This window comes from Phocoena sinus, chromosome 12, assembly GCF_008692025.1.
Source record: "Phocoena sinus isolate mPhoSin1 chromosome 12, mPhoSin1.pri, whole genome shotgun sequence".
Taxonomy (NCBI): Eukaryota; Metazoa; Chordata; class Mammalia; order Artiodactyla; family Phocoenidae; genus Phocoena; species Phocoena sinus.
Window position 1 is genome coordinate 67,454,255 of NC_045774.1, and position 17,276 is coordinate 67,471,530.

General features: G+C 40.7%; 1 protein-coding gene across 3 annotated transcripts in view; it reads left to right on the top strand.

The window, feature by feature from the left end:
• MDN1 (midasin AAA ATPase 1) overlaps window positions 1-17,276 on the top strand; it is a 153,021-nt gene that overhangs the window by 7,034 nt on the left and 128,711 nt on the right. For all 3 annotated transcript variants that reach the window (XM_032650959.1, XM_032650961.1, XM_032650960.1), the window contains exons 2-7: window positions 1,029-1,255; window positions 10,128-10,352; window positions 10,708-10,815; window positions 10,896-11,088; window positions 13,858-14,100; window positions 14,331-14,462. In XM_032650959.1, the coding sequence (XP_032506850.1) occupies window positions 1,029-1,255; window positions 10,128-10,352; window positions 10,708-10,815; window positions 10,896-11,088; window positions 13,858-14,100; window positions 14,331-14,462 (1,128 nt within the window). The remainder of the gene's footprint in view (window positions 1-1,028; window positions 1,256-10,127; window positions 10,353-10,707; window positions 10,816-10,895; window positions 11,089-13,857; window positions 14,101-14,330; window positions 14,463-17,276) is intronic.

Genomic DNA, 17,276 nt, shown 5'->3' on the forward strand with positions numbered 1-17,276 from the left:
ACAGAGGAATGAACATATGTCCATCAGTCTCTTGTACATGAATGTTGATGGTAGCTTTATTGATGATAGCTGAAAACAGTGCAAATATCTATTAACATTTGAAAGGATAAACAAGTTGTGGTATGCTCATATGGTGAAACACTAGTAAGTAATAAAATGGAATAAATTATTAACACTACCTACAAGTACAACTTTGGAACTTTGGAAAAAATTATTATATTTTTGAATATGGTATTTAGGTTGTGCCCAAGCTGTACTCTTACAGATAACCATTTAGTGTCAAAGTCTTTAGGCTATAAATTCATAGCCTTGGGCTTGCTGGGTCAGGGGTATACGCCTCAGGCAATTTAAAACCACTGTCACGTTGCCCAGCAGCAAGGGTTGTGCGGACTTGCATACACACAAGCAATATGAGACCTTTTACATACTTTTCAGTTTTTCTTTTTATGCTTATGGACATACTGAGCCCAGGCATTAGAATTCTGTGGTTTATTTCATCTTGCATATCAAAGTGTGGCTGTCTGCTTTGGATCTATCTTGTTTATTTATTAAAATCTGAAGCCTTCATGGGGATATATCATCATTCATTTCCAGGAACTGATTTCTTTATTCTTTCCTCAAGAGAGTTGGCAGTTTTGCATACTAACTGCACTTTATTTTTTTCTCATTTAATTCCTGTTTTCCTCCAAGACAAAGGTGTTGGGGGAAACACTGGATTCCCTGGAAACTGTTATGACTCTGAAACATTACTTTTCAAGGAAGCTGAAGCTATCTAGCATTTTACATGGAATCCTGGTGTCAGTCCTTTTACCTCAAACCCCAGTGGACTGAAACTTATTTGTAACAGCGTTTACATTCAATTAACTAATCCTCTATTGCCAAAAAAAAACCCCACCATGTTTTATAAGATAAATTCAGTTGTGAAGTCTGGCAATTAGATAGTTTGATTTTAAGCCAGGACTCTGTTCTCCTGTAGCAGTAGAAATGAAAATCATTTACGTAGAAATTTTGTTTTGCCTTTCTCTCAGGTGTGGACACCTCAAGATCGCCAGTGTATCTTGAGTACCTTAGCACAGTTACTTCTGGATAAGGACTGTACTGTGCTGGTTGGCCGCCAGCTGCGCCCTCTCCTTTTGGATTTGCTGGAAAGGAATGCTGAAGCCATTAAAGCTGGGGGCCAAGTCAACCATGACTTACACGAAAGGCTCTGTGTGTCGATGAGCAGACTCATTGGTAACCATCCTGACGTCCTCCCGTGAGTAACAGTTTTATTCTTCACATTTCTCCTTGAGGTGGTAGAACCTACTCTCTCCTGGGAAGTAAGGAGGAGTCTGAGCTGAGATGAAGAGAAAAGGGGAAATTCAGAAAGGGGAGAGAGGAGTGGTACTATTTTATAAAAATAATCACAGCAGAAGCCATTTATCCAGCTCAGTTTAGTGACCATTTACTAGGTTTTAAGTCTTGACCATCAAGACCGGTCTGGAAAATATAACCAAGATATCTCCCTGCCCTCAAGGATTCTGTCACGTGGCAAGACATGCATATAAGCAGATCTAAATGAGTTTTAGCTGAGGCTCTTACAGCATCCATTTCAGATGGGTGAGATTCCTGCTTGCTGGAACAGCTGAAGTGAGTGGGTTACAAGAGCTCTAGTGTCCCTTCCAATTTTCTGTAAATCTATTTACATCCAAAATGTGATAAGAAGTTGTATTAGAACTGGATTCTAATGCATTTTTCTTTTGACCTGCTCTCTTTCCAACTTGGGCTGCTTCACCCCTCAGGCAACCTCGTGGTCCCCCACTCCCACGAGGTCACCCCAATAATGCTCAACTTAGTGCGGACGCCCAGTCGGCATAGCACCCTGCAGCCCAGAACTCCTGGCCCGAGCCATCCTCCTGCCTTAGCCTCCTGAGTAGCTGGGGCTATAGGCATGTGCCACTGCACCAGGCTTTCTCAAAATGATAGGTTTGTGTGGAATAGTCAAAAGAGGCAGCTAAATGAGTGTCAGGGGTTTTTCAATTAAGAAGATAAAGGACTTTAACTCTAAACATGAATAATGTTCTGTGTACTTAAAGGAGCATCTTTTAAAAATAATTAATTAATTGATTGATTTTGGCCGTGTTGGGTCTTCATCGCTGCGTGCAGGCTTTCTCTAGTTGCGGCGAGCGGGGACTACTCTTCGTTGTGGTGCGTGGGTTTCTCATCCTGGTGGCTTCTCTTGTTGCGGAGCACGGGCTCTAGGCACGCGGGCTTCAGTAGTTGTGGCACGTGGGCTCTAGAGCGCAGGCTCAGTAGTTGGCGGTGCTCGGGCTTAGTTGCTCCGCAGCATGTGGGATCTTCCTGGACCAGGGCTTGAACCCGTCTTGCCTGCTCTGACAGGCTGATTCTTAACCACTGCACCACCAGGGAAGCCCCAAAGTGCTATTTTTGAAAAATCATCTAGTTCTGTTCCTAACTTTCCATTCTTGTGTTCCCGGATTTCTTCAGCTGTAGCTTTGTAGATGGTTTCAGATGGTTAATACTACATTATGTGTTGATTTTTTTTTTCCCCTTAGTGTTCTCTCAGGAGTGTAACCTTACTTTTAAGTTCTGATTGTACTTTACTCTTATATTTTGCATCTTTTAGTTCTTTGCTCTTTTAGTTTGCTCCCCCTTTCTTGTTTCTCCCCTCTCCCTGGTCCTTGCGAGTCCCTTTAACACACTGTCCTTTCACGCAAATCTTGTGGAAACTGCCTTTCATTAATGATGAGTACTACAACAACCACTCTCGCATTTTATTGGCATTGTCTCCAACCCTCAGAGGTTAGGTGTTATTCCCATTTTCCAGATGAGGAGACTGAGGCTCAGAGATGCTAAGTAACTTGCCCAAAGTCCCTTTGCTAGAAAGTGGCAGAGCTGGAATTCAGTCCTAGGTTAGCTGCTTCCAAAGCCCATGCTCTTTTTTCTACTTTGTGGTGCTGCCCACTCATCCTGTTTGAGCCGTTCATATATTTGTTGACTGATTTACACAGAACTTGATCTGAATAGCATGTTATAGCTAATGATTATATTTCTACTCCCAGGAAGGAAAGAATACAGCAGTCCCCCTTTATCTGTCGTTTCGTTTCCCGTGGTTGCAGTTACCTGAAGTCAATCATACCCCAAAAAATTAAATGGAAAATTCCAGAAATAAACAGTTCATAAGTTTTAAGTTGCATGCTGTTCTGAGTAGTATAATGAAATCTTGTGCTGTCCTGCCCGGGATGAGTCATCTCGTTCTCTAGCATATCCATGCTGTATTTGCTACCTACCCACTAGTCACTTAGTAACCATCTGTGTTGTGGTATTAAAGTGCTTGTGTTCAAGTAACCTTTATTTTACTTAATAATGGCCCCAAAGCACAGGAGTAGTGTTGCTGACAATTTGGATATTCTGTGCCTGATTTATAAATTAAACTTTATCATAAGCATGTATGTATAGGAAAAAAGTGTGTATAGAGTTCAGTACTATCCGTGGTGACAGGCATCCACTCCGGGTCTTGGAACCCATCCCCCGTGGATAAGGGGGAACTATGGTAATCACCTAAGTTCCTTTGGGTTGTACTGGGTTAATTTCTTGGCTTCAATTTCGCATTTGCTGTCAGTTTGTCCTGGACGTGTGGATCCACATCAGTGCTATGTCTTTGATTGGGAAGAGCATTAATAGGTGGGCCTATTAATGGTCTTTTGTGAACAATAGCAGGTGGAATGCTATGGTAGAGCATGCTTCATGTGTAAAGTGCTGTATATATATGTACAATCATGCTGAAATCAGGCTGGCATAGAGTGGAATGAGGGACCAAAAGTAGTTATGCTTTTATAAACCTCTGCTTCAAAACTGTGTCCAGGAATGTTGTAAGGGTAACACACATTTAATTTTAGACTTTTTTCCCCCTTCAAGAATTATTTTACTTATTCTGGCGGCATTCTTCTGAGGAGAAGAACATCCTCTTTTAATTACAAAAGCAATATGTTCAGGTAACACTCAATAATACAGAATCCTAAAAAGCAAAAAGTCCTCTCCACCCTGAAATCCTACTCTCCAGAGATAACTGCTATGTTTGGTATGTTTCCTCCCAAATCCCTTTTCTTTTTCTTACTCTTGTACCCATCTGAGAGTGTGCACACTGATATATTTATGTGCACACATTTAAAAATTAGCTTTATTGAGTTGTAGTTTATATACCACATAAGTGTACAATTCAGTGGTTTTTAGTATATTCACAGGTATGTGCAACCGTCCCCACAGCAAATTTTAGAACATTTGTGCACATAGTTTCAAAATCAAATTTTAATAAAATCTAAACAGACTTTTGACTATATACTAATTTTAATAAAAACATAATTTTTAACTTGCATCTTGTTTTTAAATTTAGTCACATATGGACATCTTTGCATCAGTAAATAAAGTTGTTTTAAAAGTTGTGTAGTATTTTACCACTTATCCGTTTGTTGGGCAGTTAGGTTGTTTTTGAATTTTTGATGTATAATGTGACATTGAACATCCTTGGATATGAAAATCTGTGGATCTGCCGTGGGAGTTAGGAGTGTGGATTTTGGAACAGAATGGTGGTATTTTAGTAATAACACATATTTATACAGGCTTTAGAGTATTTAAGTAAGTAGATAAACATTATCTTTTTAATCTTTGTACTGTGACATATTCAGGCACTCTTAGTCCCATTTCAAATCTTTAGAGGGATTAACTAAGTTAACTAAGTTGTTCTAAGTGTCAGAGCCAGAACTGGACCACAGGTCTTACCTCTAGATGCTGAGTTGCCCAAGTAAGTGGCTGATCCAAGATTAGACGTTTAACTGGATAGTGTTCCTTGTTGCATTTTAGACCTTACAACTCTTCGTTTTATCCCAGGAAAGAGACCATTCTCCATAGACTTCGAATATTCTCCAGGGAAAAATCTGATCATGTTATTCTCTGCCTAGGTACGCTTTACTGGTCCATCCATCACTGCCTGGATCAGAATTTTAGAGCACTTTCTGAAAATGATGGGTCTCTAGAGAAAAGGGTGCTGTAGTCACCTAAGTTCAGGAGGGAATATCAACCCATCCTCCTTTTGTATACTTGCAGTGGACCACAGTCTGTTTCCGCTATAGGGAAGCCTACTACACAGGTTTACAGCCATTGCCAGTCCACTCTGTTCATTTCCCTGTATCCTCAAAGACCTCTTGGGTCGGGTTGATGACTTGGTTACTGCTTATCTCCTACATGTTTGTTGCTGCCCATTGGTTCCACGTGCACTGCCAACACCAGCTGCCCATGAGCTAGTGGACGACCAGCCTCCCACACCACAGCTGCCATGTCTCCCTTCCAAGCCACAGCTGAATCTTTTTTTTTCTGGCTGTGCTGCTCGGCATGCGGAATCTTAGTTCCCCAACCAGGGATTGAACCTGTGCCCCCTGCAGTGGTAGTGGGGAGTCCTAACCACTGGACCACCAGGGAAGTCCCCACAGCTAAATCTCCTGAGACCCAGTTGTCCAGTCTCCTTCAGAATATCATGAGCGTTAATGTACAAAGCCTTTATTCCTGTTGGCCTGGCTTGCTCATTGAAGTCCAAGCCTTCCCACCCATCTCCTGAATTCTCATTTTGTATCGTCCCACCCAGCTGACATCCAGGCCTCTTCCCTCACCCAAACCCTTTCCCTGCTTGTGCTCCATAACCTGCACACTCTCTTGTATACTTAGCCTCTTCTCTGTTACTTTTGCTTCCTTGTCTTCACTGATTTACGGTGGTCTTGATATTGTGTTCGTGTTGGTCCTTAACAGGGAAGGGTGTCTTTAATCGAACCCTCCATATCCCTCACAGTCTGCATGTTTAGTGGGTGTCCTCCTCTCTGTTCTGTGAAGTTTTCTGGACTTTCTTGTTGCCATGACACCTGCCATCTTCTGCTTTATTTTCTGCTGCTGCTTTCTTGTGATTACTGATGAGCTTCCGAGCTCCTCTTCCTTCTTTGAAGAACTTGGCAACCGGCCCATCATCTTCTTCCCCACCCCAGCTCCTGTGTCACACTTGGAATATCCATGCAGTGCTGACTCTGTTGTTCCTTGACTAGTTAATCTCCAGTGGACTTCTGTGTTCATTTCACCTATCCTACTCACTGCAGTGGTCACACCCTGGGTCTAGCTCACATCTGCACCACCACCTTACAAGTCACTGGCTCAAACGCTCTGTTCCCAGACTGCCATCTCCTATCCCACTAGTTCATTTAACACACTAGTCTTTCTCCTCACTGGGACTGCCAATTCTTTCTTCCTGTTAATCAGCTCTTTCCAGTTTGTACCTTCCTTATGTGGCTTAAAATTCTATTTTTGACCTTATGGTTGCTGTGTTTCTATTAATATCTGCTTTTTTGTCTGTCGGTTCAGTGTTCTTATCTATCGAGAAAACTCCCAACTCTTGATGAATCCACTTTCTTCATGTCTGTAGTAGAGCAACTGAATCACACATCTGATTGTGGAGTTGGAAAGCCTGGATTCAGATAGCCTCTTTACACTTAGTAGCTTTGTGACCTTGAGCAAATAAACTAACCACTTCAGTTTCCTTAGCTTTACATTTGGGATAATAATGCCTACTGTTGACATACTCCCTGTTCTAGTCCCACTTCAGAGTAGACCGGGGTAATGAGAGTACAGAAAGAGCTAAACCAATAGCTTTCATTGTAGACCAATACATACAGGGCACAGAGGAGTTTGCTTTGATTCCTTTTCCCACTTCCTGGGTTTCCTTCTACTCAACATGCCAAGGAGTACAGTAGAAACAGCAAGGATGTGCTTCTACATCATTTACTACCTGAATATACTGAGAATCACCATGTTTGCAGTATACATAAATTCTGTAGAGTATGTTTAAGTTTTTAAAGTTTATTTTCATTCTTAAAAATGCACATACTGGGCTTCCCTGGTGTTGAGAGTCCGCCTGCCGATGCAGGGGACGCGGGTTCATGCCCCGGTCCGGGAAGATCCCACATGCCGCGGAGCGGCTGGGCCCGTGAGCCGTGGCTGCTGAGCCTGCGCGTCTGGAGCCTGTGCTCCGCAACGGGAGAGGCCACGGCGGTGAGAGGCTCGCATACTGCAAAAAAAATGCACATACTTATTTTTATTATGGTAAAAAAAAAATCATAAAATTTGCCATCTTAACCATTTTTAAGTATGCAATTCTGTAGTGTTAAAAACATTTGCATTGTTGTAAAACAGGTCTCCAGACGTTTTTCATCTTGCAGTACTGAAATTTTATACTCTCTAAACAATTCCCCTGTTCTCCTTCCCCCCAGCCCCCGGGTAATCACCATTCTGCTTTCTGTATCTGTGAATTTGACTACTTTAGATACCTAATATAGATGAAATCATACAGTATTTATCCTTTTATGGTTGGCTTACTTTACTTAGCGTAATGTCCTGAAGGTTCATATATGCTGTTGGATGTGACCGGATTTACTTCCTTTTTAAGTTTACACAGTATTGCATTGTATGTATATACCACAGTTTATTCATCTGTCAAAAGACATTTGGGTTGCTTCCACTTCTTGGCTATTGTGAATAGTGCTGTTATGAACATGCGTGTGCAAAAATCTCTTGGAGACCCTGCTTTCAGTTCTTTTGGCTCTATACCTAGAAATGGAATTGCTGGGCCGTATGGATAAGTGCATCATGTGATTCACTGTATTTCAATCTGTAATTAAACTAGTATATTTGCTTTGTGGTGAAAAAAGATGTGCTAGTTTTATTTTTGTGAATATTTATTTATTTATTTGGTTGTGCCAGGTTTAGTTGCGGCAGGCAGGTTCCTTAGTTGTGGCATGTGAACTCTTAGTTGCAGCATGCATGTGGGATCTAGTTCCCCGACCAGGGAACAAACCCAGGCCCCCTGCATTGGGAGCACAGAGTCTTATCCACTGAGCCACCGGGGAAGTCCCTATCTATTATTAGTTTTTAAAATAAAATTTATGTATGTATATATGTATTTGTTTATGGATGGTTGGATGGCTGACTGCATTGGGTCTTTGTTGCTGCACGCAGGCTTTCTCTAGTTGCGGCGAGCAGGGGCTACTCTTCATTATGGTGCGCCGGCTTCTCATTGTGGCAGCTTCTCTTGTTGCGGAGCATGGGCTCTAGGTGCGTGGGCTCAGTAGTTGTGGCGCATGGGCTTAGGTGCTCCACGGCATGTGGGATCTTCCCGGACCAGGACTCGAACCCGGTCCCCTGCATTGGTGGGTGGATTCTTAACCACTGTGCCACTAGGGAAGCCCCCTATTTTTTTTTTTTAAAGGAACCTCTGTACTGTTTTCCATGGAGTCACACCATGTTATCCTGCCAACAGTGCACAAGGGTTCCAGCTTCTCCACATCCATACCAACAATTGTTAATTTTGTGTGTGTGTGGGGGGGGGGTTGTTTGTTTTTGGCCACGCCATGTGGCATGCAGGATCTTAGTTCCCCCACTAAGGATCGAATCCATGCCCCCTGCAGTGGAAGCGTGGAGCCCTAACCACTGAACCGCCAGGGAATTCCCTCATAGTATTCCTTATAGTCTATTTTATTTCTGTGGCATCCGTAATGTCCCCTCTTTCATTTGTGTTGTTTTTTGAACCTTCTATTCTTTTCTTAGTTAAGCTAAGAGTGTATCACTTTTCTTGATCTTTTCAAAAACCAATGCTTAGTTTTGTTGATTTTTTTCCCCTGTTGTTTTTCTTGTCTGTATCTCTGCTCTAATCTTTATTATTTCCTTTCTTTGTTAGCTTTGGGTTTAGTTTATTCTTTTTTTAGTTACTTGAGGTGTAAAGTTAGGTTGTTAGCTTGAGATCTTCTAAAATATACATGTTTGTAGCTATAAACTTCACTCTTATCATTGCTCTTGTTGTATCCCATAGGTTTTGGTGTGTTGTATTTTTCTTTTCATTTGTTTCAAGGTCCTTTCTAATTTTCCTTGTGACTTCTTATTTGATCTATTGGTTGTTTAAGAGTGTGTTGTTTAATTTCCACATATTTGAGGATTTTCCAGTTTTCCTTCTGCTGTTGCTTTCTAGTTTCATTCTATTGTAATATTTTGTATTATTATACAAAAGTATTTTGTGTAATTTCATTACTTTAAAGTTTGTTGAGACTTGTTTCGCATCCTTACATGTGCCCTATCCTGGAGAATGTTCCATGTGCATGTGAGAAGAATATATGTTCTGCTGTTGCTGGGTAGAGTATTCTGTATGTGTCTGTTAGGTCCCTTTGGTCTATAGTGTTGTTCAAGTCCTCTGTTTCCTTATTGATCTTCTGTCTCATTATTCTATCCATTTAAAGTCTGTTTTGACTGATATTAATATAGTCACTCCTGCTCTCTTTGGATTACCATTTGCATGGAATTTTTGTTTTTAATCTCTTCACTTTCACCCTATGTGTAGCCTTAGATCCAAAGTGGGTTTCTTGTACATAGCATATAGTTTGATGCTGTTTTTTTTTCTTTTTTATATCCATTCAGCCAATCTGTGTCTTGATTGTGAGTAAACCATTTACATTAAAAGTAATTACTGATGCAGAAGGACTTACTATTGCCATTGTTAATTATTTCCTGTATGTCTTGTAGCTTTTTGTCCCTCTTTTCCAATCTTACTGCCTCTCATGAGGATCACCTCTTCATCTTTTAAGGTGCAGCCAAAGCATCTCTTCTTGACTCTCCCAGGTTCAGTTGAATCTGTTTTCTTTGTGCCTCTCGTTGTTTCTGTGACTCTCCTCCTTCCTAGATAAAAGGCTCCTCAAGGAAAGTATCTTCTTGGTTTTGTACCTCCAGGACTTAACACGGTGTCTGAAACACAGTGTGTGTGACTCATAGTGAGAAGTCAATAAATATTTGTTGAAAATGAGTTTATTTTCAGTAGTAAACACTTGTGATAAGTTCTTGTGGTTTTTGTTTCCTCTTAGATATCTCATGCTGCAATTCTGGTTCCTGAACTTGAACAGAATATAATCTTAGGACTAGTGGCTTTAAGCATTCATCTCTTTTGGTTCTCAAACCCTTGGGAGTTACTGTTATGTTCCGTTGTCTCATTAAGTGGATATGTATACTTTGATATTCTTACCAAGCAATGAAAGTTCTTTTTCTTTGTGAAGGTTTGCCCTGAAGTATTTCAAGGACACTTCTCCAGTCTTTCAAAGACTTTTCCTAGAGAGCTCAGATGCAAATCCAGTCCGGTATGGGCGCAGACGGATGAAGCTCCGGGACCTAATGGAAGCAGCTTACAAGTTTCTGCAGCAAGAGCAGTCTGTGTTCCGGGAGCTCTGGGACTGGAGCGTGTGCATCCCACTCCTCAGGAGCCATGACACCTTGGTCCGCTGGTGCGTAGCTGTTGGGCTGTTCCTGGGCTTCTAGTGTGGGGATGGTTGACGGAGTCTGGAATTGTGTGCATGAGGAGGAAAGGGAAACCTTTTAAAAGATGTCATTTTTGTTCTGGTCCCTTTGGGGTTCTTATTCCCTTTCACGTGTCATTTCAGAGGGAAATCAGATGGTATGAGTGGAATTCCATTGTTTCGTGTTCCATTAGGTGAATTTATTTTGCCTGATTTGTGTTTTCTACCCTTCCCTTTGTTAATTATAAGATTTCCTTTTCTAGTGTTCAGTTGGCTAGCAAATTTCCTTTATTCTTTAGAATCAGCTGCAGGTTCTGAGTTTATATACTTTGGTTTTCTCCAGGTACACAGCCAATTGTCTTTCTTTGGTCACCTGTATGAATGAAGAGCACAAGTTATCATTCCTTAAGAAGATTTTTAACAGTGAGGAACTGATCCATTTCAGGTTAAGGTAAGCAGGAGCATTCCTGGAGATCTCGATGTGGCTTTACTGGGCATTAGAGTAGTTGATGAGATCCTCATTTTCCTCAGGTTACTAGAAGAGGCCCAGCTGCAGGACTTAGAGAAAGCCTTGGTGTTGGCCAATCCAGAAGCCTCCCTTTGGCGTAAGGAGAAGGAGCTGCAGTATTTACAAGGACACCTTGTTTCAGCTGACCTCTCCTCCAGGGTGACTGCTGTCTGTGGTGTGCTGCTGCCTGGGCAGCCGCCAGCCCCTGGAGAGCAGGTATGTTGACGGCAGTGGCGTGTGTGCCCTCTTCCATCCAAACACTGAGTGTGTATTTTTCCTTGGCTGGGCTCTGCGTTCTAGGTGTGAGCCAAATCGAGTTTGCCGGATTACTGTTCCACATTCAGAAGTGTTCAAGGAGAGAGTAAGAGAAATTCACCCAGGACCCTCCTCTTTGATAGTCACTTTGTCCCTATTTAGTGTGAAGTCAGAAATTGTAATGATGCCTATGCAAAAGCTTTTAACTTTAACAAAGCTCTTCCATGTATGACCTCATTTACTTGCTACAACAGCTGTTTGAAGTTGGGTGGCCCACGTTGTGATACCATATTTATGTAAAACTAAGGCAGAATGACTTGCCCAGGACCTGTGGGCTGTCCTTTGGCAGAGATGGGGCTAGGCCCAGGTGTAACTCCCTGGCCTCTTTCTGTCAGAATATTCTCTTTGCCTGTTGTGTGAGAGGGTTGCATCTGTAGTGAGCTCTTCCCCTGCCATAGCAAATGACCTTTCCAAGAGTGTGCCTCCAGACTACACTTTGGAAAGTCTTGTAAATCAGAGTCTGGTTCCATAATCTGGGAACATTGGAAACCAGTCTGTTTTTCCCCAGCAGTCTTTAGTCAGTTGTCACTTTGTCTGATGGTCAGACCCACCCAGTTTTCTTCCTGGAACAAGTCCTGAGTCATTCCTTGATCTGTCAGTTTGTATCTGGGAAGTACAAAATTAAAAAGATAAGTATAATATAGATATAAAAAAGTGCATGTCTTAAGTGTACAGCTGCATGATTATTCATAAACTAAATATCTCTGTCACCAACACTGAGACGCCAGCATTTCCAAAGCGCCTTGTGTTTCCCTCTGGTCAGGAAGACCTCCCCACCTCTCTTGAACCGCTCTCCTAACATAGATTAGGTTTGGATCATTAGAACTTCAACATAGGGAAGGATTCTGGTTGGAGTAGGCTTGATATACTGGGTGGCAGTGGCAGAGCACTGGGGCAGAAGTGCAGAATGGAGCTACAGCCCAGCCTGCCTGCCGGTTGCTAAGAGTAACAGCTCTGCAAAAAGTTCAAGAACTTCCAGCCCTGAATCTCATTTTGTCCTCACATATCTTTAGGGGACAAGCTATGTTTGAGAATTTACCATTCCTTAAAAGTTAATAATCATTGCACTTTTCCAAGAGGTCCTTTTTTCTGTGTCATATTAGGTCCATTGTTAATAAAATTTGTTTAAATTGTGGTAAAATGAATGTAACGTTTACCATCTTTACCATTTTTAAGTGTGCTCTTCAGTGGTGTTAAGTATATTCACATTGTTAGCAAAGAAACTCCAGAACTTTTTCATCTTGCAAAACTGAAACTACCCATTAAACATATTGGGTACATTATTATTATTATTTTACTTTTTGTTATGGAAAATGTTAAACGTATTCCAAAGTAGAAACAATAGTGTAATGAATCCACATGTACCCATCATTCAGCTTCAGTAATTATAAATTCATGATCAATTATGTTGCATTTATATTTCTGAACACTGTCCTCACACCATATTGTTTTGAAGCAACTCCCAGATACCACATCATTTCTTAGCTAAATGTAGGCATACCTTGTTTTGTTGTGCTTCTCAGACATTGCATTTTTTTTTTTAACAAGGTTTGTGGCAACCCTGCCTTGAGCAAGTCTGTTGGTGCCATTTTTCCAACAGCATTTGCTCACTTCGTGTCTCTGTGTCACATTTTGGTAATTCTTGAAATATTTAAAACTGTTTCAGTATTTATATTTGTTATGGTGATCTGTGACTGGTGGTCTTTGATGTTACGATTGCAAAGATTACAACTTGGTGAAGTCTCAGATGATGGTTACCATTTTTAGCAATAAAGTATTTTTAAATTAAGGTATGTACATTGTCTTTAAGACATAAAGCTATGTTGTACACTTAATAGACCACAGTGTAGTGTAAACATAACTTGTATGTGCACTGGGAAACCGAAAATTTTGTGTGACTTGCTTCATTATGGTATTTGGTTTATTGCTGTGTTTTGGAATTCAACCTGCAAAATCTTTGAGTTATGCTTGTAGTTTTGTGTGTGTGTGTGTGTGTGTATAAAAGGAAAGGACTTTATGCAAACTATTATATATAGGATGTATATATAATATAAGGGAAATATATTCAGTATCCTGTGATTAACCATAATGAAAAATAATATATGTATAGCTGAAACACTTTGCTGTATAGCAGAAATTAACACATTATAAATCAACTATACTTCAATAAAATTTTTTTTAAAAAAAAAGACTTAAAAAATTTCCAGAACTCTTTATTACACCTGGAAAAAATTGAACAATTTTATAGTGTATCCTTTCAATGTCCTTACTCTCCCCTGATGGTCTCATAAGTGTATTGTGCATTCTTGATCTTAGACGTAAAATCCTAGAATATGGTAAGGTAAGGAAAAACAAAAATCCAGTCATGAGAGATGAGGCTTGTTCCCATCCCCTGTGTGTCAACTTTTGTGGCTTCTTAAAGTTTGGGAGACTTTTTCTTAAATTTGTTAGCGAGTTCCCAGAGTTGGAGTGCAGGGGAGAAAGGAAAGTGAACAAGTCAGATCCTTACTTTGGATAACATACTTGTTGTTACTGTGGGTCCTGTACTACCACTTTATTGGCAGAGGTTTATGTAGAAGCTGGTGGAAGCACTGTTGTAGAAATTAACCTGTGCTCTTTGATGGGAAGACTCTTCTTGATATGCCTTTTATTTTCCACTTGCCTCCTTAGGCCAGTAGTCGGAGTTCTTCTCGCGAACAGGAGCTGGCCTTTAGGTCTTATGTGCTGGTTGAGTCAGTCTGCAAAAATCTTCAGACCCTGGCTATGGCAGTGGCTTCTCAGAATGCTGTGTTGTTGGAAGGACCGATTGGATGTGGGAAAACTTCCTTAGTTGAACATTTAGCTGTAATAACAGGTAGAAGGAAGCCCCCTCAGCTTCTCAAAGTCCAGCTTGGAGATCAGACCGACAGTAAGGTAAGTAAGAAATGGCAGATTTTGGTTGGTGAGCATACTTGTGAATATTTGCCTTAAAATATTGTTTTTGCTAAGAGAATATGAGAATAGTTATTGGTCTTCCTCATAACTGAGGGGACCACGCTGTAAAACCTCAGATACCTGTTATAACCCTGTGGAAGTTTAATGGAACTAATCGCAGGATGTAGCATTGGCTCCTCAGGTGTGTGGCTTCAATAATATTTTTGCAGATGCTGTTGGGAATGTATCGCTGCACAGATGTCCCAGGAGAGTTTGTGTGGCAGCCTGGTACCCTGACACAGGCGGCCACAAATGGACACTGGATCCTTCTGGAGGATATTGACTATGCTCCCTTGGACGTGGTATGTCACCTCCCTAGTAACTCGCTAATTTCTTGTCTTTGAAGAGAATGAAAATTGTGTTAATAGTGATACTGGGGGATTATTTAAACAACATAAGTATTTCATTAGAGATGGTATGTTGGTTATCTACCTAATCTGGTTTGAGTTCTTGGATTACTGGGCTGATCTCTTGTTTGATAGAAAATTATTAAAATTCTGCTTGTACTGTTTCCTTTAATAGTTGAATATGTGATCAATTTCACAGTAGTTTTTTTCCTCCTTTAGTTGAAAATGTGAGCAATTTCACAGACTTTCCAAGAATAGGCTTGGTGGGAAACATCTTAATCCATGCTGCATATACATTGAGAACTTTGAGACCCAGCTCCCTGGCTATGGCATTTGTAGAGTAGTGGGCTGAGGACAGATGAAAGAAGAGGTGATATAATAAGAGCCTGCTTGTCTTTGTTCCATTAAGGAAAATAAACTGGATGTATATTTTTGACTTCAAAAAGATCACTTTTATATGTGTATAAAGTTTAGCTATGGAGGCAGTCCATGTTTCTTCTGTATTCTGTAAACTATGACCAAAAAAATGTATTCCAGAATGAAAAAAATCTTCCTTTGGGTAGATTTTCCTGAGATTGGTTTTAATTTTCTTTTACCGTGAACCCTAAAGCCACCTGTATATGGACTTTCCCCTCTTGGATTGGAGAGAGAGAGGAGACAGAGATGGGGGAGGGGGAAGGAGAGGTGGGAAAGGTCTTTAGGTTTAGGGAAATGTATGGGGAAGGAGGGGCTATAAATATGTGTGTGTCTTATGACACACATATTTTAGAGTCTAGTGAGGTAAAAATGTAATGGGGTTATTGGCTTAGTTTGACCACCATGTTCTAAGATTTTAATGCTCAGTTTTATAGGGCTGGAGAGTCAAATTTCTTAAGAAGCCCAGAGCCAAGGATGACTACTACCAATGACACTTAAAAATAAAACTGAATTATAAACTGCAAGGCCAACTTAAAAGTATTTGTTGAGTCTTAGCGCTTTCTATAGCTCTCTTTCCTGGGCAATTTTTTCAGACATCAGGGTACCTGGGAAGTCATTAGTATTATTAATCATAGAATTTGAGCCAAAGAAGGTAGATGAACATAAGGGATATTCCATTCAGGTCATGATGAAGCCTAGGGATCTATCCCTTTGCCATAGCCAAGTATATTCTTTGATGACCAAGTCCAGATTTCAAGACCAAACTGTTAGTTTCTGTCTTGATCTTCCTTGGGCAACGTCTGGTAAACATCAGAAAATTCTTGTACTTTGAGTTCCATTTTGTGTAGACCATTCCCCTTCTGTTACTATCAATACACTTGGTTCCAAGAGGGTATGCTGTTCAGTTGATTTAAACTTCATCATCATTATAGTGAAGTTGTGTTTATCTTAAAACATACCTGGACCCTTGATTATTATTTTGTTATTTCCAGAACTTCTCAGCTAATTGCTAACTAATTACTATTTTAAGGTAGCTTTTATGGCTTTTACAGATCTCATTCAGGATGGTTGTCTTTTGTTTCAAGTGTCGGAGTTATCTTGGAGTTGCCCCCATAATATTTTTCCTTTCATCTCCTAGCCATGTATGAAATAAGGATGCTTGATAAAATTACCTTGACATTTTAGGACCTTCCTCCTTGGCTCTTTGTTCTTACTGTTTTTTTCCTCAAAATTCTATAAACTCACATCCCCTAGACCCATATGTCTAGTCCATACTTTTCTTGAAAAAAATCTCTACTTGGATCTTCCTTAGCAGGTACAGGTTCAGGATGTTCAAAATGAACCTTATCTGCTCTTTCCTGCAACAGCCTTTCCTGCCACACAATTACCAAGCCAGAATTTTGATGTGTCTCCTTCCTCTAGTCCCGCATTCACTTAGTCTGATATTGCTTAGTACTTTTTCCTTATCTCTTATTCTGTTCCCTCCTAGCCCACTGCCTTAGCACAGGCCTTCTTATTTTTATCTATCTAATCTATCCTGCCATCTTACCTTTGTTACCTGAATGGTGTCCTTTTTCGCTTCTTTCCCTCCAGGCTGGCTCTCTTTCAGTTTATCTTCCATATTGTTGCACAGTTCATTTTCTAAAATAAAAAATAAGTTTTTCTTCAGACTAAAATCCTCTCAACAACTTCATGAAAAAAACTCAAACTCCTTAGCTCAGCACAGAAGGCCTTTTATCATTTATCTCTAAGCCTAGTATTTTTCCACTACTTCATATACACGTTCTGCCCTAACCCTAACTGTAAGAGTCCTCTCATGCCATGCTCTTAGGCATATACATTTTTATCCATTTGAATATTTTTGCCTAGAGTAAATGTGCCACTGCTCTCCCAACAAACCAGGCTGATCCCTCTTCATACTTTCAGATTCAGTGAATGTCATTACCTCTAGAATGGCTTCACTGCCCTGCTTCTAAACTACTCCACACTGATCTACAGCCACCCTGTGTCTTCACATACCATTTTGTACACCCCTTGGGGGTCACACCGATCGTGCTAAATGGTAGTCTGCATGGCTATCTCCCGTCAGACTCTAGGCTGTAAAGCCTCAGTCATGTCTGGATTTTTCCTGTCTTGCTTGATTCTGGTCCATAGTAGGAACTCAGTGAATGCTGAATGAATAAGTTGCTCTGCTGGAGTGTAGGCGGCTCCAGTATTCCCGCCTGGCATTTGACCCCAGTTCATGCTGTGAGAAGTAGGAAGGACGTGTTCATCATTTGGTGAGAGGGTTTTTTTGCTTTCTTGTTTGTTACTTCTGTCTTTAATAGCTTTATCACTGGGGTTTTGTGATTT